Genomic DNA, 24,914 nt, shown 5'->3' with positions numbered 1-24,914 from the left:
TTTGAGGAGGAAGAGTGAAAAGAAAGGCTTTATTATAGGCTGAAAGAAGCTGAATGAGGCAAATTCTAAGTTTAGTTTTTTATTTACTATAGTATTTTATATACAACTCTAGGACAAACCACTTAACTTCCTTTTGTCATATTTTAATGTGTTTATATAATAATTTAATCTTTATTTTGAAACCTCCCTTTTTAGGTAATGTGTTTTAAGAATAGGAAGCATAACCATTTTTCTCATCATTATATTGTATTTTGTGGTAATTATCCAGTTTGGCTATAAAAGACAGCCAAAAAACAATGCATTCTGTATTCTCTTTCCTAAGGGTTCTATTATTTGCATAGTTGTTTCTACAGTTATAGAGTGTTGGAAAGCTTCATAATTTACACTATTGGTATATGAAACTTGGGCTGAGATCCAGGCCCTCATAAACTGCTTGGCCTTAGGTAAGATACCAAATGCTCTAAAACCTTAGTTTTGGCATTGATTAAAAAATATTAAGTCAGAGACTTGTAGCTCCCTGTTCAGCTGAATTTGAGGACTAAATGAAATTTTGTAGTCTGTGTGCCCAGCATAGCTCCTGGCACATAAAAAATGTTGGGAATATGGTAGCTACTGTTTTTGTTTATTTGTTTGTTTTTTGTTTGTTTGTTTGTTTTGAGGTGGAGTCTTGCTCTGTCGCCCAGGCTGGAGTGCAGTGGCACTATCTCGGCTCACTGCAAGCTCCACCTCCTGGGTTCATGTCATTCTCCTGCCTCAGCCTCCCGAGTAGCTGGGACTACAGGCAGCTGCCACCACGCTCGGCTAATTTTTTGTATTTTTAGTAGAGCCGGGGTTTCGCCGTGTTAGCCAGGATGGTCTTGATCTCCTGACCTCATGATCCGCCTGCCTTGGCCTCCCGAAGTGCTGGGATTACAGATGTGAGCCACTGTACCCGGCCGGTAGCTGCTGTTGTATTATCTTTGTGGGTGCCATATTTATTAACATCACAACTTAAAGGTCACTAATCCCAATTCAAACAGAAATAAACCATTGAGCATTAGGGTTTTCTAAGATAGCATTTCTTTTTGCAAATCTATTTAAATTCAGATTTTGGGGTTAAACTCAGATATTTCAAGTATATTTCTGAAAGCTCATTTCCCAGGAATAGTTATTCATGAAGACATCATTTGAGATTAAAGATATCCAGCAAGCGGATGTTGAGATGAGACAGTCAGGTATGATTCTGAGGTTAACCTACCTCTTACTTTATTACACTAAATATGCTTAAACATTTAATTCTCATTAGGGAAGTAATAATAGGAAGGATTGTCCACGAATGTCTTGTCATTTGTCTTTGCACTTTAATTTTCCTCATTTATTAAAATGGGATTTGAAGTATTTTGTCATATATCTATTTCTTGGGAGAAACAATTATTAATAAGCTGATTTGCTCCATAGATAACATAAATTATGTGAATTTAAAGATAAATGAAGTTGCCTTAAAGGACCTTTCCTCTTTTTCTCTCCATGCTAGAAGGTAATCATTAGATGTGAAAAAGATACAATTACATAATAAGTAGATAAAAAAGATTTAGATGTGAGAAATCTGCTGGTGTAACATTCTGAGCATAGATAGCATCATGTATGTGTAGGTAGGGCCATTTTGGTGCATAGGAGCATGTATGTGTTACTGAATCAGTGCTATACTCTGACGTGTAGGTTCCAAAAGATGCTCTTTTCCTTAAGCAGAAATTTACTTTATTTTAGATTAAGAGGGATATGTAGAAAGTGGTAATCCTGTAACCAAATACATAGATATTGAGGAAAACAAAATGGCTAGAATAGAGAAAACATTTCCCATTTTATGATTTCTCATAAATGGAAGTTTGATTCAGTGCTAGTTTTGCTCTGTATTTTAAAATATTCATAACTTTTTTCAATAGTAAAAATGTTTTTTTAAAATATTAACATGATGTAATTAAGGGTTTTCTTCATGACTTTTGTTTTAATTTTTTACAATGAGCATTGGTAAAAATTTCTTTTATAATCAAGAAAATTAATATTTGGTTAAAAAGAATGCTGAAGGCTGGGCGCGGTAGCTCACACCTGTAATCCCAGCACTTTGGGAGGCTGAGGCGGGCAGATCACGAGGTCAGGAGATCAAAGCCATCCCGGCCAAAATGGTGAAATCCCGTATCTACTAAAAATACAAAAATTAGTTGGGTATGGTGACGTGCACCTGCAGTCCCAGCCACTCGGGAGGCTGAGGCAGGAGAATTGCTTGAACCTGGGAGGCGGAGGTTGCAGTGAGCCAAGATTGCACCACTGCACTCCAGCCTGGCGACAGAGTGAGGCTGCATTTCAAAAAAAAAAAAAAAGAAGAAGAATGCTGAATATTTAAAAAATATTTTAACATTTCACAAAACAGCTTATGTTGATACTACAAATAACACTATCCAATAATGTCTCAATATTGTCTTACAAAGATAGGTTATATAGTTTTTCTGAGTTCTGTAATTTTTGTTATTTCAGGTAGATTTTTACAATAAACTTGACAACCTTCTACTTGCAATAGTAGATGTTCTTGACTTATTTTTGCTTTAATGTAAACAGTTTGAAGTATTACTTGATGAATCTGAAATGGATCTCAATCACTGTAGGATTTTTTTTTTTTTTTTTTTTTTTGAGACAGAGTCTCGCTCTGTTGCCCAGGCTGGAGTGCAGTGGCGCTATCTCCGCTCACTGCAAGCTTGCCTCCTGGGTTCATGCCATTCTTCTGTCTCAGCCTCCCAAGTAGCTGGGACTACAGACACCCGCCACCACTCCCAGCTAATTTTTTGTATTTTTAGTAGAGATGGGGTTCCACCGTGTTAGTCAGGATGGTCTCGATCTCCTGACCTCCTCGTGTTCTACCCGCCTCAGCCTCCCAAAGTGCTGGGATGACAGGCATGAGCGACTGCCCCGGCCCACTGTAGCATTTTTAAATGCATCATTGATGGCACCTTTCTGCATTTTTCACATCTTTAAACAACAAAAAGATGGCCCTGCATTAGGAAATAGGCTCCAGCTGGTAAATTACCTGCATTTCCTGCATAGGCAGATTTCTCCAAAGAACATATTTATAATTTTTAATGGCAACTTTTATTCTGCTTTTATATATGACTTTCTACAAAGGTGAAGAAAATAACAGTAATAAATTTAGCAGGAGTCTGTTATGTCTGATAAATATTTAACATGAAAGGCACATATCACCACCTTCATTATAGTAAATGGAGCCAAATTAGTTTTTGAGATTCTAAAATTCTAAGGTTTAAGGTGATAAATATCAAGAAACATAGTACATAATAGTAGAATTCATGAAATGAAAATAATTTGCAAAAATTTGAAAACTTCCAAAAATGATACTTTATACAAAAGAAATACCTATCATTGACTTAAACATTTGACCCCATTTTTATTTTGTTTTCTACTTAAGCAATTGTAAATAAGGTTGATGCCAGTTAAAAATGGCAAAATATATATTATAAATTCAATTATTTTAATTGCAAGGCACAAACAAGGTACAGAGTTGTATGACCTGTTCTTTAAATTTTTTAATTTATTTTTGAATAAAATGTGGACTGTAGCAAGAGATGTGCAGTAATTTTGTCTGAGATTATACATGACACAAAGAATGTTTATGTACATACTCTGTAAAGTATAGCTTTAAGATGTTTACTTATGTTCTTAATAGAGTTCTAAGTTTAATATAATTATTAGTAGATGGCATATTTTTATAGAAATAACCTCTTCACAATTATTCTTTTACTTTTTCAGGAATTTTATAATTAAAAATGCTAAATTGGTAAGAAATTATTGGAAAACACTGCAAGTTGAAATTTGGGAACACTTATAATGCTTTTGAACATATATAATGCTCTTGACATTATAAACGAGATCTATTCTAAAAGCTTCTGTGAGTAAACACTATCTCATTTCACATATAGGAATCTGAGATAAGATTTTTAAGTGACCCTAACAAGATCATGTCATTTGACAAAGATACTACTGACCACATGTCTTGTGTGACAATAATATTGCCTGTGATAAAGTTCTTGAATAATCTATTTATAGATGGCTGGTAATAGAGTGACCTGATATTTGTTTCTTGAGAAGAAAATGAAGACTTAGTTATTTGATATAGAAGAAATTCTATGTGAAATTTTTTCTTTTATTTGTGACGTAGGAAAAATTATTTTAAAATTAACTTTATGTTGGAGATGTGATTTTTGAGATCATAGAAATTTTTAATGAGATGTATTATCAGCCTTGATCAGTGTTTTAATATTCCTTTAAACAGTTTTTTATCTATAGAGGGTAATAAAAAAATTACCTCTCCTTTTGAAAACAAAGCAGTCATCTACTGAATATATTGAGATATGTAGAATAAATTGAACAGTGTTTGCTGTGTATTCTAAAAACTATAACCTTAATGATGAAGACATCAAAATCACATTATATTCATGTACCTACTTTTGGAAAGTACTAATTTCATAGTCATGTACTTTATGTTTTGATTTTTTTTTGTAATAGATTTGCAATGTTGTTGAGTCATCATGGGTTGGATTTTTCTCAATTATTATGATGGACAAGATTTTGATGTTTCAGGCTATAGTGCTTTTGTATGTTTGTAATCTATAAAATATCAGTTGGAATCAGTGATTAGTTTGAATTAGTGATATATTAAATAAAACCTTTTAAATAAGTAATTCAGTTTTATTTCAGTGAAATAAATATAGTTACAGAAAAATTAAAGAAACTCAAATTAGGCAAACACAAAATTGCTTTGTAAGTGTCCTTAGAGGAAATCTTTCTTTAAGTCGTTTCTAGTGTCTGTATCAGTTGAATAAAAATGAGTTCTACTGAGTTATTTGAAAGTTTATTCTCTTAAATATGTAAAATTTCCATAACAATTTATGCTACTTATTTAAAGAGTTTGTAGGATGAATCATTGCAAAGTCCAAATTTGGATTTTAATCTGAATTAACTGGATATTTTTGCATTTCAAATCAATAAATTAGGTCAATAAATATTTATTGATTATGCTATGTTAAGGGCATAAATTGTGGTTCTATAATAGTCCTGGACTCTTAAGAGTAACTCATTGAATTGTGTGGATCCAATAAGTAGGAAAATTAATTTCTAGAATTTGAGGGAGAGATTGCAGAAAAGTCATAGGAACTATGCAATACATTGTAGAGTTAGAGGGATTAATGCATTTTAGAATATGAATTGGCTTCAATATTTAGCCATGTGTTTGGATGCTATAGTTCTAAAGGATACCACAGGATATTTGAGAAGTTACTAAAGTGAAAGGAGAGGAAATGTTCAATGTTCAGATTAGTACAAAGTGTTGTGGGGAGAATACACAACAACTTTGGAATGCAGTGTAAGAAAAAGAAAATATTCTTTATGTGAATTATATCTGATTAGAGTAAAATCATTACTTTAGGTATAAATTATAAGCTTTGAGATTAGGACAAGAATATTAACATGGGTAGAAGTAGCTTGAGGGATTGCACATAGGACATGTTTTACCAACTCAGGCATCATCTTTTGTTTTTGTTTTTGGTTTTTTTTTGAGATGGAGTCTTGCTGTGTCACCCAGGCTGGAGAGTGATCACCAGAGTGTCACCCAGGCAGTGGAGTGATCTTGGCTCACTGCAATGTCCGCCTCCTGGGTTCAAATAATTCTCCTGCCTCAGCCTCCCAAGTTCAAATGATTCTCCTGCCTCAGCCTCCCAAATAGCTGGGACTACAGGTGTGTGCCACCACACCCAGCTAATTTTTGTATTTGTAGTAGAGACAGGGTTTGACCGTGTTGGCCAGGCTGGTCTCAAACTCCTGAACTCAAGTGATCCACCTGCCCTGGTCTTCCAGTGATGGGACTACAGGTGTGAGCCACCATGCCTGGCTTTAGGCATCTTCTTAGACCACTTTTTCTAGAGTTGTTTTCCTAATATTTGTCTTGTGATTACAAGTGAATGTCACTATATGCAGGTTATTATGACAGGCAGGTTTTAATTTCTCTGTCAATCAAGTTAATCATATGATGTAGGTCTCATATTTTTTGAATAATAGAATCACTCATTCTTTCATTTAAGTGTTTATCAGGTTGCTATTGTGTGCCAGGGACTATTCTTAATTCTGTGTAAGATAAGGAGATTTCTAAGAAAACAGATTTTCAGTTCTCCAAGAGCACTTAGACTACAAGGGGCTATATGGACTTTATATGGATAACTATAGGGCAAGATAGGAGCTGACAAATTACAGTCCACTGACTATTGTAGATACAATTTTACTGGACCATAGCAGCACTCATTCATTTATATATTACCCTTGGGTGCTTTTGTGCTACAATGGTAGAGAGTAGTTGTCATGGAGATGTTATGTTCTACAAAGCCTAAATATTTACTGTCCTGCCCTTTACAGAAAAAAATTTGCTGACGCCTGGTATGAGACATTATAATGCCCTTTGTATGCTACTCACAATAGAATGTTGTGCTTTTATGTTTGCTAAAGGATCTCATACGAAGGAGTGATTTCAACCTGATTCAGTCAGGCATCAGGAAAATTTCTAGCATATGAGTAAAAACCTAGATATTGATTCCTCCTCTATGATTCCAGTGGTTTGTCACCTATATACCTGTCTGTAAATGAAACACAGATCTACTTTTTCTAATTAGTTCTTACTATTATATAGTTAATCTACATTACTTATATTTAGATTTTTCCTGCTCAGGTAAAGTTCTTTGCATATCAAACTTAGTGTCTAGTTTCTTTATTTAACTACTAATATAGCATAATCGTATTTTACCTTTAAGCATGGAGTCAGTAATAATTAACATTGGATGTAGTCTTCAAACTTCAGAAGCATTTGTTAAACTTCTCATCAATAAATGATAATCTCATAGTCTAAAAGAGTTAATTTACTTATAAGTAAGCATGCCTCTTTTGTAGTACTCCAACAGGCAGTAAAACAAAAAACTAAAAAACAGAAGATCTAGCTGTATAAGAGTTAAATTTACATGCAACTCTAAAGCATATATAACTTAAGAGAATTTATAATTCAGCACCAATGTATGACATTATTAATAGGCTCTTGGTAATATATGTTAGAAAATAAATGGTTATAGTCATACACTTAGCTAAGATGTATTGCAGTGCTAGGAGTTTTATGTTTTTTGTCATTGTCAACTAATGAATGAAAATACAAAGCAATTTTAAAGAGCCACAATTTATATTTGCACAAAATTAAGCCGTTTTAAAAATCTTGATGATTCAGTTAATCACAGGTATTTGATACATTATTTAATAGTATTTGCCTTGGCAGTACTATTGTTTTAAACTATTAATAATCCATTGGGAAGTTGTGGTTTTCTTCAAGTTTAGTAAATCAGTAAGAAAATGAATAAATGATCTTGATGTTTTTTGTGAAAATACAGTTCACGGAGTCTGTTAGAATAAAATGAAACACTTACACAGTTGTCCCTCATTATCTGTGTGGGATTGGTTCCAAGATGCCCCAAGGATACCAAAATCCACAGATGCTCAAGTCCCTTTTATAAAATCGCATACTATAACCTACACACACCCTCCCATATACTTTAAATTATCTCTGAGTTACTTACAATATCTAATACAATTTAAATGCAATATAATTTGTATTGTTTAGGGAATAGTGACAAGAAATGTACAAATACATTTCAAGTACATGTACAAGTCTGTATGTGTTGAACACAGATGCAACCATCCATTTTTTTTCCCTTGAATATTTTCAAGCAGTGGTTGGTTGAATCGATGGATGTGAACCCTATGAATATGGAGGACTGACTGTATATGCTTTTATGCTTTCAGTACTGTTTAAAGTCACTGAGATAGTAGAGCCATCATTAGAACCCATATAGTCAGAGTGAATACCTTAATAATGTTTATTGTATGTTTTCCCAAACAAATGAATAGAATAATTTTATGTAAAATTGTGTATTAAAAGATTGTAAATGGTCAGGTTTCCATTAGTTTGATTTTGAGAGAAAGATTTCAGAGAATCATTAGGTCCTTTTGCCTTTTTCAGAACAGTCAATGGACTGAAGGGTCTTAAGAAAAGACCTCAGGGATTTCTTATAGAGATAATTTGAGTGACAAGGTATTGTTTCCACTTTTTTATATACCCACAAGCTTGCCCTTCCATAATTGGCACCTTTTAATTTCTGACAATGTTGTAAAAGGATGAGTTATAGCAAATCACTATTAACTTAAATGTTTCTAATTCTCATCCCTTCCACATAATTAACTTCCTTTTTTTCCTCCTCATTCATTTTAGTTATTTTTATTTTTAATTGTCAAAGAAATAGTTGCTCATAAAGGAAATTTAGGGAATGTTTAAAATGATAAAAAAGAGACTAAATTACGCATAGTTCTCTTACACAAATATGATTAGGTGTGATGATAACGACTGTTGATTTTGGTTTTCTTTTCTTCCATTTCCCCCCTATGGATTAAGGCTTTTTCTAAAGGATTTTTAAATATGGGTATTTATAACTTAAACATTTTTCCATATTATTGCATATTGTTTATGAACATTTTTATAAATAAGGCTTTTCCACATTTAGTATTATTTTCTTACAATTTTTAAGGAAGAAATACTGAAGCAAACAGTATGAAGGTATTTTAAGATTATTTATGTATATTGCCAAATTGGTTTCCCAAAGGAGTGATCCAGTTTATCTTCACACTAATAATGTATCAAACTATGATGATTCATTGCAAACTTGCTAGCAGCAATTTTACATTAATAAATAAATTAAAGGAATTTGATTTTTTACTTATTTCTTCCCAGCCCCTATAGGGAATTTGTTTAGTTCTTTGCAATTTTTTTTTCTTCCCTACGCTAAAACAGATAGGTAGGTAGGTGGGTAGGTAGGTGGATGGATGGATGGATGGATGGATGGATGGATGGATGGATGGATGGATGGATGAACTAGGATGGATCTGCTGAGCCTCATTTAAACGAAATTGTCTCAAATTCTTTATTTCAGAAGTCTAAGCTCAGATAATCTTCTCACTATTGTTATCTCACCATTTACTCTGTGCTGCTGCTGCTTTGTTGTTTAAGGCCATGCATTGTTTTAAGAACACTGAATTCTGTCAATGCTGTTCTCCCATTATTACTGCTATCTTCAGCATTGTCTGTTTCATTGTATCTTGTGTGTGCCACACAGCCACCTCTTAGATATTGTGTTTGAGAAAGGCTTCGAAATTTTTTTCTGTTGTATTCTTCTCCCTTTGTTGCAGTGATAATCTCTACTGGCCTTTCAAGGTAGGGGAGGATGTGTTCCTAAGCAGAAAATTTTGAGGCCTGTGTCCTTGGAGAGTTTGTGAACATCAAGATTTCAGTAGTTAAGCACTGACCCCAGGCCTGGTATTGATACTTAGGATTTCCCTAACCTGCAGAACCATGGGAATAGTATCCATAGCGGTAGAGCTGTGGTAAGCAAATCAGCTTTCACATTAGAAAAGTCACACCTGGTGTGGTTGTCTAACAAGCAAGCATGCTTGCAGGTCTGTACTGTTTCTCTTCTTTATGTCTTTTACATCTCTCTGGTTCCTCAGAGTGCTTTGTATATAGTGGCTACTCAATTATTTGTTGAGCCGAGTACAGAGTGCTCTCTGTATAGTAAGTCATCTATTTCTTGAGCCGAATTGAATTTAATTGTCAGAGTTAACAGTATTTCTTGGGTCTCTTCCAGTAGTTCTTTCACCTCCAGCTCACTTGAGGGTATGGTTGGACTGATTATTTTCTCCAGTGCCTTGCTGTTACCGACTGGGGAAGCTATGGAAAAGAATATTTTAGGAGAGTTGGATGATGATTTAATATACCTATCGTTTAATATAGCTTCCCACTTTAATTGAATTTTTCCTTCCAAAATTGACATTCAGTGGACTTATAGGCTCTTCTTGAATATGTGTCTTAAAGCGGGGTGAATACACTTTGGGGTAGCTCAGGTTTTTTCCATAATGTTTATTTATATTCAGCTGAAATGAATATATTTTTGGCTTATTCCTATTGTGATTATATAGGAAGAATGAGAATTTTTGTTTTACCCAAGAACCTTCTATATACCTTAGTAAAAGCATTGTTTCTGTCCAGGCTTCTCTTGGTCTTGAACCATTCTTGTAAAATATGGTTTTGAAGCTCATCACCAACTTTTCCCTGACTATGCTCTAATAATACTTCTTTTAATGGTGCTCAGAGCTGAATAAAATGTTATGTGTGTGATATGACTAGTAACAGATGAGAGCGAGACTATCATTTTCCCTTGGTTTATAAACTATTCTGCTATTTACTCAGGCCAGAAATAAATTATGTATTTTGGTAGTTATATTTTATCCTTTAATACATCGAGTTTATTTTCAATAAATCTATACGTCTGTTTTACACCTGCTGAATTTATATTCCTTCTCCATATATGTACAATGGTTTTTTTAAACAAATTTTACATTGTTATCTCCCTTCAACTTCATCTTGTTAGAGTTGGCTCAGTTTTTCCAGCATTTCTGAAACCTTTGTTCCATTTCTAATACAGTCATTAAACTTTTGACTTCTGAAAATGTGATATACATTCTTTTTCAACTTTTATTGTAGGTTCAGGGGCTATATGTGCAAGTTTATTACTTGGGGAAATTTGAAGACACTGAGCTTTGGGGTAGGAATGATCCCATCACCCAGGTAGTGAGCATAGTATCCAATAGGTAGTTTTTCAACCCTCATCCCCTTCCCTCCTCCCTCTAGTGGTCCCCAGTGTCTGTTGTTCCAATCTTTATATTCACATGTACCAATGTTTAGCTCTCTCTTATAAGTGAAAACATGTGATGTTTGGTTTTCTGCTCCTGAGTTAATTTGCTTAGGATAATGGCCTCTACCTACATCTGAGAACATGAACAGATACTTCTCAAAAGAAGACAGACATATGTGTGGCCAACAAAGATATGAAAAAAGTACTCAACATCACTTAGCATTAGAGAAATGCGAATCAAAACCGCAATGAGATGCCATCTCACACCAGTCAGAGTGGCTATTACTAAAAAGTAAAAAAAAAAAAAAAAAAAAAAACAGATGTTGGTGACGTTGCAGAGAAAAAGGAACACTTATATACTGTTAGTGCTTATTTTATAACATCTAATTTGATATAATCCAGATATTTGGATTTGTCAGATGAGAATAATTTATTTTCTAAGCTTATACTACATATTGGATTATAAATTTTTTAAAGGCCTTCTGTTTACCCATTTAGCAACCAAAGTATAATTTAATATATGATTATTTGATAACGTTTACTATGAGAAATGTTACCATTTGTATTCCATAACTACACTTAAAATATGGAAAGATCTTAATACAGATACCTTTAGCATTTGGGACATATTTTGCAGAGAGATTTTCAAGAATCCCTTTTAGTGGAGATTTGTAAAATGAAAGATAATAAACCTTTGGGGTTTAGTACAGTTCTGCCCAAGGACAAATGAATGAATGGATGACTTTTCAAAGTAATCCTTACAGAGTTATAATTTGTGATGCTTTCCCCATCCTTAATTAATTGTTCTCTTTAACTCCTTTCACAGAAAGCCCATCTACTCTCAGGGATTAAACTATCATCCTTTTGCCAAGTATTCCAAAATAGAACTCTCCAAATCTGGCCTTGTACCTTTTCTCCAGGAACATGTACTATGCTGCCTTCAATGAGCCGCCTTATTCTGGATTTTTCATGAAAATTGAAACCTGAACAATTTCAAAGGAAAATCATTATTACCATTTCTTATTCCTTACACTGCTCATCTCTTTTTTGTTGTTGTTTTGTTAATGTCATTGGTACCACTGCCTTCTTATATTTCTACTTTATAGCCCTGTCTGTTTAATAAATGTTAATTGAAAAAAAGACTATCTGGATTTTTTCTTCTACCTTAATCACTATTTCATTTAGAATCCAGTTTGTACACTTCATTCTTCACTGTCTTTTAAGATACTTTCTCTGGGTAACCAGATCACTTTTTTTTTTTTTTTTTTTGCTTCTTCCATAGAAAGATTACCTTCTTTTTTTGAATCTTTATGTATAGTTTTATTATATTCTCTTTGTGCTTTGAATGATAGGAACTTTAGGTTAACTGATAACTTATGGATACAGCCTCCTACCATGGGTAAAATTCCTTTCATAACTAGCAAGGTAAGCTCTTTAATTATTATAAAGTTCTGTGACTTGGAAGATACTTCCTAATTAATGAGCCCCAAAATCTTCCTATTGATCCTATTGACATAGGATAAAATGTCCACCATTTGATCCTATGTCATATCTCTGTGGAAACACAGAAATAAGTCTCCCTTTATGATGTGGCTCTTCTGGCACATGAAAACTACTGTTATATCTGCCTTCTCTTCTCAGATTAAACATCTTTATTTCTTTAACACATTGCTAATTCATTCATTCAGCAAATATTTATTGAGCATTTTCTTTGAGGCGGAGTCTTGCTCTGTCACCCAGGCTGGAGTGCAATGGCGTGATCTCAGCTCACTGTGACCTCTGCTTCCCGGGTTTGAGCAATTCTCCTGCCTCAGGCTCCAGAGTAGCTGGGACTACTGGTGTGTGCCACCATGCCCGGCTAATTTTTGTACTTTTAGTAGGCTCTGGGTTTCACCATGTTGGCCAGGCTGGTCTGGAACTGCTGACCTCAGGCGATCCTCCCGCTTCGGCCTCCCAAAGTGCTGAGATTACAGGCATGAGCCACCATGCCTGGCCTATTGAGCGTCTTTTATGTGCGAGTCCTTGTTTAGGTATTTGGAATCTGGTGAACAGGAATGATAAACTCTTTTCTCATAGAGCTTACATCCAAATAGAGATAAAAAGTATTCTAGATTAAGATGTCAGCAAGTAAAAAAAAAAAATAAGATAATTTCAGATTATGATTAATGCCATGAAAAGAATAGAACAGGACATCAGGATAGAGAAGTGATAGAGATGGGAGGCAGCTTCTCCATGAACTTTGGTTTACAAAAATCTCATCATTTTGGTTGCCTTCCACCACAACAACATGCATGGACTTGGCACTTTTAACATATAATCGTATGGTGAAAGGCTTCTGATCTGCTAATGTCCTCTGTGTATATAGGAAAGTATGGAGCTTCTTAGTTATGTGGGAGATGAAGCTGTCTGAACTACATCAGTGAGGGAACTATTAAAGAAGGAGACACAAAAATTTAGACCTTTTGCAGTTATTGTTAGACTTAGATGCAGTATTCTCTTGCTCAGTGTGCTCTTCTTACAGTGGGGTGAGTAGTTGCCATATTTGGACAATGTGCTTCCCTTAGTGCAGCTCCACATGTAATCAGCTGTTCCAACAACAGGTCACCCTAGCTTTGTAGTGAACTTATTTAGGTCTAGATCTCACCTGTTTGGAACTTGGAAAATGAGTTTATTGAACATAGTTGCAGGGCTTTGCAGTTATTCCTTACTTACTCAGCATTTCCTTCTACTTTAATGTGATCTTTTCTAATGTTTTTAACAGATTTAGAAAGCTTACATTCCCTGTTGTCTTTAAAGTTAGCAAAAATGATGTAAACAGAAGAGTACCCTAGGCAGAACTTAGTAAAAAGCTTTCTTCTAAATTGATTTTTCTTTATTTAATTAGCACATTTTGAGTAAGGCCATATGTCTACCTCAAACTGTACCTGAACGTGTTAATATCTAGTTCCCATTTTTTCCCTTTTGTTTCAAATATTTTATAAAACGTTTGCTAAAGAGAGTGGAAGCATAGGCTGGGCATGGTGGCTCATGCCTGTAATCCCAGCACTTTGGGAGGCTGAGGCGGGTGGATCGCTTGAGGTCAGGAGTTTGAGACCAGCCTGGGCAACACGGTGAAACCCCATCTTTACTAAAAATACAAAAACTAGCCAGGCGTGGTGGCACACCCTTGTAATCCCAGCTACTCAGGAGGCTGAGGTAGGAGAATGCTTTAACCTGGAAGGCGGAGGCTGCAATGAGCCAAGATCACGCCACTGCACTCTAGTCTGGGCGAGAGAGCAAGACTTTATCCACCCCTACCAAAAAAAAAAAAAAAAAAAGAAAAGAGAGAGAGTGAAGCATAATGGTTTAGCCTGCCCTCTAGAGTCAAACTGAAATTTTTTATTCGTCACTTGTTACCTGTGTAATACTGGGCATGTTACCTAACCTCTCTGACCGTTGGTTTCCTAATAATTGTATTGGCTTTATAGGGATATGTGAAATAATGATATATAAATCATCCCCCACAGTGTCTGGCATATAGAAAAGTCCAATAAATGTTAGCAGTAGCAGCTGTAGTCATTGTTGTTCCTAGCCCACAGAAATTATATATAGTCTATTTTGGGCTTTCCAGATCTAAAAACCCTTTAAATGCATGTGCACACACACAAATATATATACACAGCTAGTTTTCTGCCATTTATTCTTAGGGATGGACACAGTAAAAACATCTTTATTTTTTAAATCTTATATGCCATCTGTCTAGAATTTTACTAGATGAAGCATCAATGTTACCATCTCTGAAATCCATATGTTCTTATTGAAAGCTTAAAATTTGTCTTCTCTGTAGTCATTTGTCATCTTTTCAGGGGTCTACAGTTTCTCAACGATTAATAATACTACCAGATCTTCTAGTAGCTGCTTTGATATTTCTTTGTTTGAGCCTAGTTAAAAATAAGACGTGGGCATGAGAGGCTGAAAATAAAGTTGAGAATTGCCTGGGTATTTCACTTAGCCATGATTCTCAGGTCTTTGTTAGACAAAGAGTAAAATTATCTATACCAGGGAAGAGAAATAACATTTCTACTAAATAAATGTAAAAGTAACCACTAGTAAATACTAAATAACAGAACTACTGTATGACAAGTACTGTAAATATGTATTATATATTCATATTATATAATATGTTTAATCCTTTTAGCAACTCCTTTTCATAGGTGAGAAAATTGAGCATCAGTATTTAAATATCTTGGTTATCACACTTCTACTAAGTGGCAGAATCTATAGAATTTGAATCCAGTTTTGTCTGACACCAAAACCATATCCTTTCTACCTAATATATGCTACCTCCCCTACTATTTGGCAGTTAACATTATACTGACGTGTATATTAAACTGAAACTATATAAAGAGAAGCTAATAAAGGCTTTGTTGCTATAGAAGATACTTCTAGAGTCAGAGAATTGATGAGCATCCGTGAGTAAACTCGGCAAATTTCCCTCAATAGGAAAACGTTAGCATTTTAGAAATATTATAAAATCATGAAATCTTAGGGTTGGAAGAAACCTTCTTGATTATGAGTTTTGTTTTCTGGCCACATAGCAATTATATATGGGATTATATTATAAAGAATTAATTTTATTATTGCTGTATCTGTAATATTTTGAGATTTAAGATAAATTGTTGCTTTTGTTTACTTATTTATTTACCTTATTTACTTCTTTATACCACTTTGTATTTTAACAGTTTCTTTTATATTGTACAGTCTAATGGTTACACAAACATTTGTGTGTAACCATTAGGATAAACAAATAGAGGTTTCAGAATTCTTCCACATGTAAGAGATGCCCTAGTGCTCTAATTTATAATAGAGGGATTGTTATGGCTTATACTGAAATACTAGAGGAGAGTTTTGCTTGCAAAACGTGTATACAAATAGGCTGATTTCATATTAAATAATTCTGCTTTATTATAGTAATTCATCCTGATCATTGTTCAATAATGGATTCACATTCTACCTTGGTTTTGTGATTGTGCTGGTATTGTAGTATAAATTATAGTTATTATGCACTTCACATTTAAATGTTACTGATGAAGTAAAATTAAACACATTCCATATGACAGCGTGAGCAGATATTTTTGTGTAGTATGAAACAGTGAATTTCAAATAGTAATTTCTTAAACTAATATTGAGCATTATATCCCTAAAGATAAAAAAGTTTAAACCCAGAGAAGAAATCATAGACACTACATCTATATCTACCTCTTCTCTGTCTCTGTGTCTCTCTCTCTCTCTCTCTCTCTCTGTAAAATCATTCCAGTTTCTTCTGCTTAGAACAGTGAGTTCCATGGGGCAGGGACTTTGTCACTTTCCCCACTGTGTTTCTACCACCTAGTGCAGGATGCCATACATGGTAGATGTTCAGTAAATATTTGGGGGCAGACTGTGTTGGCTTTGCAGATAAGTGTTATACTAAAAATGAGGGGAATATTTTTGCTTTTGAGTAGATTACACTGCCAATCACTTCAGAGTTTTAATTGAATATTTCTGAGGGTTTATGTTTTTTCCCCTTCTGAATTTCTAGATGCCATTAGCAAAATGTTTTATACAAAAGTTAAGAACAGAATGTTTATATTTGTGGTAAGTATATGCTTATGTGTATTTATGTTCATGTCTTTTTATCTATTAATAGAAAAGTGCAGCTGTTACTGTATTTTGTCTCTCATCAATTGCTAAGGGTTAGGTAAGTGTTGCTTTGATTTGTAATCCCAGGTAATAGGTTTCAATCTTTGTGCTTATGTATAATTGTATACGAATATATTGCTGACAAGGGAAATTATTTTGGTATCATATATCAGAAAGTTTCATATTATTGCCTGTATCTTTCTGGTAACAAGGCTACTACTTTCTAGTAAGTCAGGTATTTTCTCTGATGTGAATTAATCCTTTAAGCCACTAATCCAACATTTCTCAGAAGTATAAACGTGGACAGTTTACATCAGATTCGCTGGTAATGCTTATTAAAATTACAGATTTTCAGCAACTACCTTAGTCCTCCTAAATCAGAATATCTATAATGTGAGTCTCTGAATTTGTGACAAGCTCTGCAGATGATTTCTCTGCAATCAGAAGTTTGAGAATCATAGTATGAAACTTTCCTGGAAGTGTCTTTGCCCTTGGGAGGGGTTCCATCCTGGAAGCTCTACAGAAAAAAATTCCTCACTATAAGCTCTCTGCCCATTTAAGTTCCAAAGTAATCAGTCTTAAGACACTGATTGTGTCAGTTTGAATTACAACCAAAGGTGCATTATTTCTAAAAGCTGTTGGACTGGAACAAAACAAGAACATCAAAATTGCTCACTAGACCAATATTGAAAGCAGACAAAATTGCACTCAGTTCTAGTTCCTGACAACATCCCAGGAAATGTCTCAGCTGCCTTCATTGGGGATTGTCACTGCCAAAAATGCTTTACCCTTTAAAGCCTAGTTGGGAACTAGGCACTCTAGAACTGAGCTGACTGGAGGAAAAAAAAAAGTTCTACTTTTTTCAGGTCTACAGGAGCAGAGCTTTCTCTGGTACTATGAGAATTTCAGCCTAAAAATTCCTTGTATATGAGATCTTGACCATATGATCAAATCCTCTCTACAGCCATGACCCATCTTGAATATTTTACCACTTGCACAGGGCTACTACTGCATTTGGCAGGGTACCAAATGCATCTCCCCATCTCACAGAATAGATATCATTCCATGTATTGATCCATCTTTTTCTCACTTCTCTATCATCAGCTATAAACTGATTTTGAATTTCAGGGTTTAAATCAGGAACTCTTACTTTCTAGCCCCTCAAAAGCCAGTTTAGAAAAAATGTAGTTTTACATATGTACATTCTATGTAAATTTGTTTGCATCAGAGAAGTGGTAATGCTACCTTTTATATACAAAGTTGATGATACTGAATTAAATTTCCAGAAGTAATGATGAGTTTTTATTCATGCATCCATGTTGTAATCTCTGGCCTTCCTTGAATTCAGGGGCATTCTAAAATGCAGTGTTTTGGCCTGGCACAGTGGCTCAGGCCTGTAATCCCAGCACTTTGGGAAGCTGAGACAGGTGGATCACCTGAGGTCAGGAGTTCGAGACCAGCCTGGCCAACATGGTGAAACCCCGTCTCTACTAAAAGTACAAAAATTAGCTGGATGTGGTGGTGGATGCCTGTAGTCCCAGCTACTTGGGAGGCTGAGGCAGGAGAATAGCTTGAACCTGGGAGACGGAGGTTACAGTGAGCCAAGATGGCGGCATTGCACTCCAGCCTGGGTGGACAGAGCAAGACTTTGTCTGTCTGGAAAAAAAAATCAAAATCAAAAATAAAATACAGTGTTTAGTTAGAGAACAGACCATACCAATTAATTTTTACATAAATTAAATCCATGACTTGACTGGCATTTTGCCCTAGCCAAATTAACTAGCCTCAGAAGTTGGATTTTGCCTCTGTGTTTGTTTCATTTTTCTCAGTCAAGAATTAAGAGTACTGACATTATGTATTAAGCTTTTTTGTATCCCCTGGGGTAACTAACTAGCATGGTGGCTTATACATAGCAGGTATTTAGAAAAAAAAAACACACTTTGATTTATTGATATTGATTATGTTTCAATACAAGGGCAGTTCAGCTACTTTGCATGGACTTCTTTGGGAAGGATTTACTATGATTTCTATTTCTATATTCTTGTATGTTTTTGTGTTTGAGTTCAGTCATACTTACCACTTACCCATCTTCTTACTGAAGTTCCCTTTTGATCGAATGTGATTATTGCATTGATGGTATATTTGTTGTTCTGAAGAATTAGTATTTCTTTCTAATTCAAGCCTGTGATGTGACTCAGGCTGGTGATACAATGATGGTATTAGGACAATGTTCATCCCCTTCAACAGGGAAAGTAAAACTATTCGACTTGCTTTTGAATACCCAGTATACCTGTTATTAATTTATTTATGAAAGTAATAGTCTCTTCATATATTAGAAATTTTGCCACATTAAACAAAATCTTAGAAAAGTCAGTATTTATGAGAATTTAATATTAGGAAATTGTTTTTCAAAGGAATTGAACATATCCAAATCGGAGCTAAATACTGTCACAAATAGCTCTAATTTTTTCACCTTCAAGCAAAACACATTCAGGTGTTAGCTATTGGCTCTGAAGTAGTTGTTCTATATACTATAGGTGTTGGAGGCCCCTCCTTGGTGGACTTTGAAACAGTAGAAACTCATAATGATTGCATTCTCTTAGGAATCTTACTTAATCTGGCTGCAGAGTGCAGAATTTATTGCAGGAGTCAGACCAGATAGGAGACTGTTATGGACTGAATGCATGTGTGTCCCCCTCTCCTGGCGTTCATATATTGAACCCATAATCCCCAATGTGACTATATTTGAAAACAGGGCCTGTGAGGAGGTGATAAAGGTTAGGTGGGGTCATAAGTGTGGGGCCCTAATTGGATAGGGCTGATTCCATTATATGAAGAGGAAGAGACATCAGAGCTCTCTTTCTCTACAATGTGAAGACACAATGGAGAAGTGTGTAATGCATGCTATGTATAAGCCACCATGCTAGAGAAAGTGGCCGTCTGCAAGCCAGGAAGAGTCCTCACCAGGAATGGAATCAGCCAGCACCTTGATCTTGGACTTTCCAGCTTCTAAAACTGTGAGAAATAAATTTGTGTTGTTTAAGACACCCAGCTGTGTATGTTTTTGTTGCAGCCAGGGCAGACTGAGACTGAGACAGAGAACACTGTCATAATCTAAGCTTGAGGTGGTAAGGAGTGTGGCATCAGGAAAGACAGCAATGAGACAGGTATGGTGGGAAAGGAAAGAAAGGTGGTATAAGAGAAGAGTCCATGGGGCGTAGTGGCTGACAGCACGTGGGGACAAAAGATGACGTATATTATCTGTATTTCCTGAAGTGGGGAAAAGTTTTTTAAGTCCAATTTTGTTGAGGGTTCTGCCTTCCAGGCCCCCAGGTTTGGTGATTTGCTAGGACTAACAGGACTCAGCATATAGTCCTCATTGCTATATTTATTACAATGAAAAGATACGAAGCAAAATCAGTAAAGGGAAAAGGCACATGGGGCAAAGTCTGGAGGAAACCAGGCACATACTTCCGAATCTTCTCCCAGTTAAGTTGCACAGGATGAGCTTAATTACTCCAGTATCAAGTTGTGAAAGTATGGTAAAGTGTTATGTGCCAGAGAAGCTTGCCTGAGCCTAGGAGTTCAGGGTTTTTATCAAGAGCCCATCATATAGGCACCCTTTGCCTAGAATATACCAAAATTTCAGACTCTCAGAAGGAGTTTAACATGAATCACATTGTTCGTACAACAGTTTAGGTACAATAAACTACCCTTATCAGGGAATAATGGCAACTCTGCTGAAATTCAAGTTTCCACTTGCCAGCAAAGGGCCAACCTTTCAAGCATTTCATTCTAAGAATAGCAGTCTCAGACCTGCAATGTTAACTGTTTTTTGCACAGTAATATTTTAAACTAGAAAGGGAACATTAAATATATGTCACTCTGTTTTTCTTAATAAAGTTTATGCATAATAGAAACAAATTTTAACCCTAATTATTGTCTTCAGTTGGCCACACAAAAGGATATTTTTGAGAAGTGTTAGGAAGAGAAAAACAACTCTGAATACAATGAAATGTTGCCATGCGTTTAAAGTCAGCCATGGAACATAATTTTAGGTTATATTCTTCTATAGAGTAAGAGTTATATACACAGTATCTTTAGTAATAAATACCTAGAGAGCTCAAAGAGGTAAGATGTCTTTGCTGAAAGCACCATCTCTTGATGACATAGGATCTCTGTAAACCTTGCTGGTGTGCAGAATTCCTCATATGTCAGGTGCACAATCCCAAAGCTTTCCTACTTTGTACTTCAGGTTCAAAGAGATTTTTAAAGTAGCATCTTATTTTCTTGATTTTGGTATAGCATCTATTGCCCAGAGCACTAGACGAGTCTCAGTTGGAAGTGGGAAGTAGAAATAGCATAGGTTCAGGAGCTTCCAGAAAACAGGATGCCCTGACAGTGTTTTCCTCTCCTATACCATGTGTGGCCCTTTCTTTCCTTGGGATGTTACCTTAGAGGTTTCTCTTGCTAGTTAATAGAAAGATAGTTTTGGGGGCAGACCACAAATTCCTAGGTATGGTTTGAGGTAAGCATAATTTGGCACATATAATTATATTATGTTAAACTTTAAAAGTTTTCAAACTTTATTTTAATGCCAACCACATCTTGTTTAGAATCCACATATGTAAAACATGTAAAAGCTGAGCTGCTGAGCAGGTTGAGCTGAAGCAGGCTGAGGAGTCCTGCAATCATTTGCCCCTAAAGCTCCTGCGGAGAATCTTACAGGTTCTTGGAGATTGCTTCTCCCCTCTAACTCCCTTGTAGTAGAGATGAGAAAATGAATGATCAGGAAATTAATCTATATCAATTAGTTCTTTCAAATCCTATAGTGCTTATCATTTTGTTTTATACATAAATGTTTGTGTTGTCTCCCTCAGAGTCCCTAACCTCAGTCTATTTTTTAAAATTAATTTTAGATCCTCAGTGCTTAATGTAATCCTAGTATATAGTAGGTAGTTAATAAATACTGCATTAAAATGAAGAAATTTATTCAATACTTTCCTTGGAAATTATTTATTCAATATGTAGTATCATTTTGCATTCTTGATGTCTTAATTTCGAATGGTTCTCTGTTAATTTCTGAGATCATTTATTTCTTCAACTACATTGTCAGCTTTTTAAAAATCTTTATTGCCTACTCCCCAACATAAAACCCAGAATAATAGGAGTATTTTGGTTAACCAAAGAGAATTCCATAGAAAATGTCATGATAACTGTAGCTTTACTTCCTTCTTACTACCTCTCAAAATGTTCCTGATATCAACTAGTAAGAGTGCTCTGCTCTTTCTTTTATGAGGCCAGTATGTAAAGAAGCAGTGTATAACTGAAATAACGTGAATTTGTCTCCAGGATCTACCACTTATTACCTATTGACCATGGTCGTCATATTGAACCTCTCTGATGATGATGATGATGATGATTATTATTATTTTTGTGAGATGGAGTCTCGCTCTGTTGCCAGGCTGGAGTGCAGTGGCGCCATCTTAGCTCACTGCAACCTTTGCCTCCCGGGTTCAGGCGATTCTCCTGCCTCAGCCTCCCGAGTAGCTGGGACTACAGGCGTGCATCACCACGCCCAGCTAATTTTTGTATTTTTAGTAGAGACAGGGTTTCATCATGTTGGCCAGGATGGTCTCGATCTCTTGACCCTGTGATCCACCCGCCTCTGCCTCCTATAGTGCTGGGATTACAGGCGTGAGCCACTGCACCTGGCCTTCTGATTCTTATTTTTGTCATCTGTAAAGCAGGGAAAGTAATATCTGCCTTATGATAAGTAAAGAAATAACATATTATGTGTTTTAATATATGATTATATTAAATGTAATGTATGTTACAATAAATATTTAAGTATTAATAAATATCATTTATTAATATTTAAATGATAGCTGATGTCATATACAAGCAGGTGTGATGAACCTGCTAGTGGTGTTTAAATTTTAACATGAGTAAAGATCACCTTGGGAGCCTGTTCAATTGCACTTTCAGGTTTAGTAGGTCTGAGTTAGGACCTGCAGTTCTTCATTTCTGATAAACTCCTAGATGCTGCTGATGCTGTAGTCTACAGACCACACTTGGTGTAGCAGGCACTGGAGTATTCAAGATTCCCATGTTATGTTTTTTTTCTTTTAACATATGTTGAATGATTGGTTGGACTGTCTTTGGCAGTTATTTTATATCTTCTTAGATATTGTGACTGTTTTTAAGGTAGTTAACAATAATATTTTGGACTCATCCAGTGCTTTGTTTTGAAAACTTCTTTTTTGTTACAATGCCAGGGACACAATATTTTAAAAAATATTTTGTAGTGCTGTATATCCAAATATTAGGGGCAAACGATTAAGGTAAACATGATGATCTTATCTACTTTTGTAGGTAAATAGGTTTATTGAATTTGAAAGGATGCCAGGCAAGGATTTATGGCATATTAAGGCAGATCAAGCCAGGAATGGTGGCTCACACATATAATCCCAGTTCTTTGGGAGGCTGAGGTGGGAAGATCGCATGAGCCCAGGAGTTCAAGGCTGCAGTGAGTTATGATTGTGCTACTGCATTCCAGCCTGAGTAACAGACTGAGACCCCGTGTCTTTAAAAAAAAAAAAAAAAAAAAAAAAAGACAGGTCAGATCTTTGGCCATTCGTTTCTGCTGTATAATTATCTACAGGCCAATAATTGAAAGTATAAACCTAAATCCGCAATGTTAGATGTACATTATAACTTATTAGAACATTATATATGTATAATTAACATTATACCAGTATATAACATTATAACTTATTATTTAGAAAGATTGTAAATCTTTCTAAGTTGAAGTTGAAAGAACAATAGGGTGGGAGTCAGGAGATGTGAATTCTGGGTTTGGCTCCAACAAAGGTTAGCAGAGTGACCTTGGAAAGGTGAGAGTTAATTCTTACTTTTTCCATGCATTCATGATACTTTATAAAAATAACTTTCAACAAAGTTCTTAGTCTTCTATGTAAGAGAAGATCTTACCTATAACAATTTTCTAACCTTTAGCATTCTGAGTTTACATGTAAAACTATCAAATGCTCTGAAAAATTAATGTTGCCTATGCTATTTTTATTTTAATTGTATTAATTTTGTTAATAACATTTTAATAGTAAGTTTTGGAGCAATTTACTGGCCAGCTGAATATCTAAGATATTTCATTCAAGTTTGAATATGTTTTTACAAAAATATAAGTAAAGCAATTGTAAAAAAATTTTACACTATAATTTCAGGTTTTTTTCTAATTTATGCAAAATTATCTATTAAAGTAAAAGACAAAACACCAGAGATTTATGAATTCTTTAATATTATATTATTCAGCCACTATGTGTAACTCTTTCAAATACCGTGTTAATTTGTGAGTACCTCCATAACAACAGATTAAAACATGAAGTAAGGAAATGGACATTTGGCACTGTTGGGGAATGATACTTGGTTAAGCAGTGCTTTATTGCATACATGATATTTGAGAGGAAGGTTTTGACAAGTTAATTAGTCTTTTCTCTTACCTAAGTGATTTCATCACTCAAATCCTCCAGAAGTTCCAAAGCGGTATCTATCTCTGTCTTCAGCAGCAGCACAAACCAAACCTAGAGAGAATTCTGACACATGATCCCCTTTTATTTTGAGGACATAGGGCAAGAGATGTGCAGAAGCATTTCCTTGGGACTTGAAGATGTTATTTGTGAGAGTAGATGTTCAAGGTTACAGATCATACAGTGTCAGTCTGAGGGCCAGATCCTAGTGGCAGAAGACGTTCATGTGTTCTTCAGTAAATTTAATTTGGGTTATTTGTGATAGCTAGGGCCCTCTGAAACATAGGGTTTGTGGCAGGATCCCCTCTTTCTTAGACCTAAGGGTGGTACTGCTTGTGTACCATAGTCCCAGGAGCAGAACTGGGTGTGCTGAGATATCAAAGTTATGCGTGTAATCTCAGCCAGGTTATTATAATTAAATATTATTTGGGTACCAGATAAAATGCTGGAAGTTAATACTGGGTAGGCTGCTGTCATAAATCTCCTTAGCTAATCTATATGTTTAAATGGCAGCCAGACAATTAAAATATGTGAACAAATAGCATTGCAAGCTAAAATTATGCTTTTCATAAGCAAATAATCTTCACTGTGCTTCTTAGCATCTTGGAGTTGTTCTCTTCTTGGTTGTGGCTACTGTTATGATGTTCATATATAGTAATCATCAATGTTTAACATTTAGGACTTCTGAGCAATCAAGTAAGCATTGAATTTTTATCTTATTTCTAGTGTAGAAAGTAGGAAAGGAAGTAGAGAAAATTTTCAGTTTAGTGTTGATTCAAAGTCAACAAATAGGTGATGGCTATTTCACATAATTTTCTGGTATTTGCTTTCTATAGCATTGTTTTCAAAGTCAAGGTTCTCATATGGGGGAGAAGTACCGGACATCTGGACATCT

The 24,914-nt window shown here is 35.2% G+C and overlaps 1 protein-coding gene across 13 annotated transcripts in view; it reads left to right on the top strand.

Annotated features, from left to right (window-relative positions):
- Positions 1-24,914, top strand: part of RABGAP1L (RAB GTPase activating protein 1 like) — an 852,978-nt gene that overhangs the window by 310,106 nt on the left and 517,958 nt on the right. For 2 of the 13 annotated variants that reach the window (XM_054449687.2, XM_054449686.2), the window contains exon 14: positions 11,641-12,934. The exons of the other annotated variants lie outside the window; for them this stretch is intronic. In XM_054449687.2, the coding sequence (XP_054305662.1) occupies positions 11,641-11,787 (147 nt within the window). In that variant the 3' untranslated portion in view covers positions 11,788-12,934. Of the gene's footprint in view, positions 1-11,640; positions 12,935-24,914 lie in introns of those variants that run through there. 13 annotated transcript variants of the gene reach the window in all.

This window comes from Pongo pygmaeus, chromosome 1, assembly GCF_028885625.2.
Source record: "Pongo pygmaeus isolate AG05252 chromosome 1, NHGRI_mPonPyg2-v2.0_pri, whole genome shotgun sequence".
NCBI lineage: Eukaryota > Metazoa > Chordata > Mammalia > Primates > Hominidae > Pongo > Pongo pygmaeus.
Note: the sequence above shows the minus strand (reverse complement) of the source record. Positions and strands in the feature narration are given on the sequence as shown.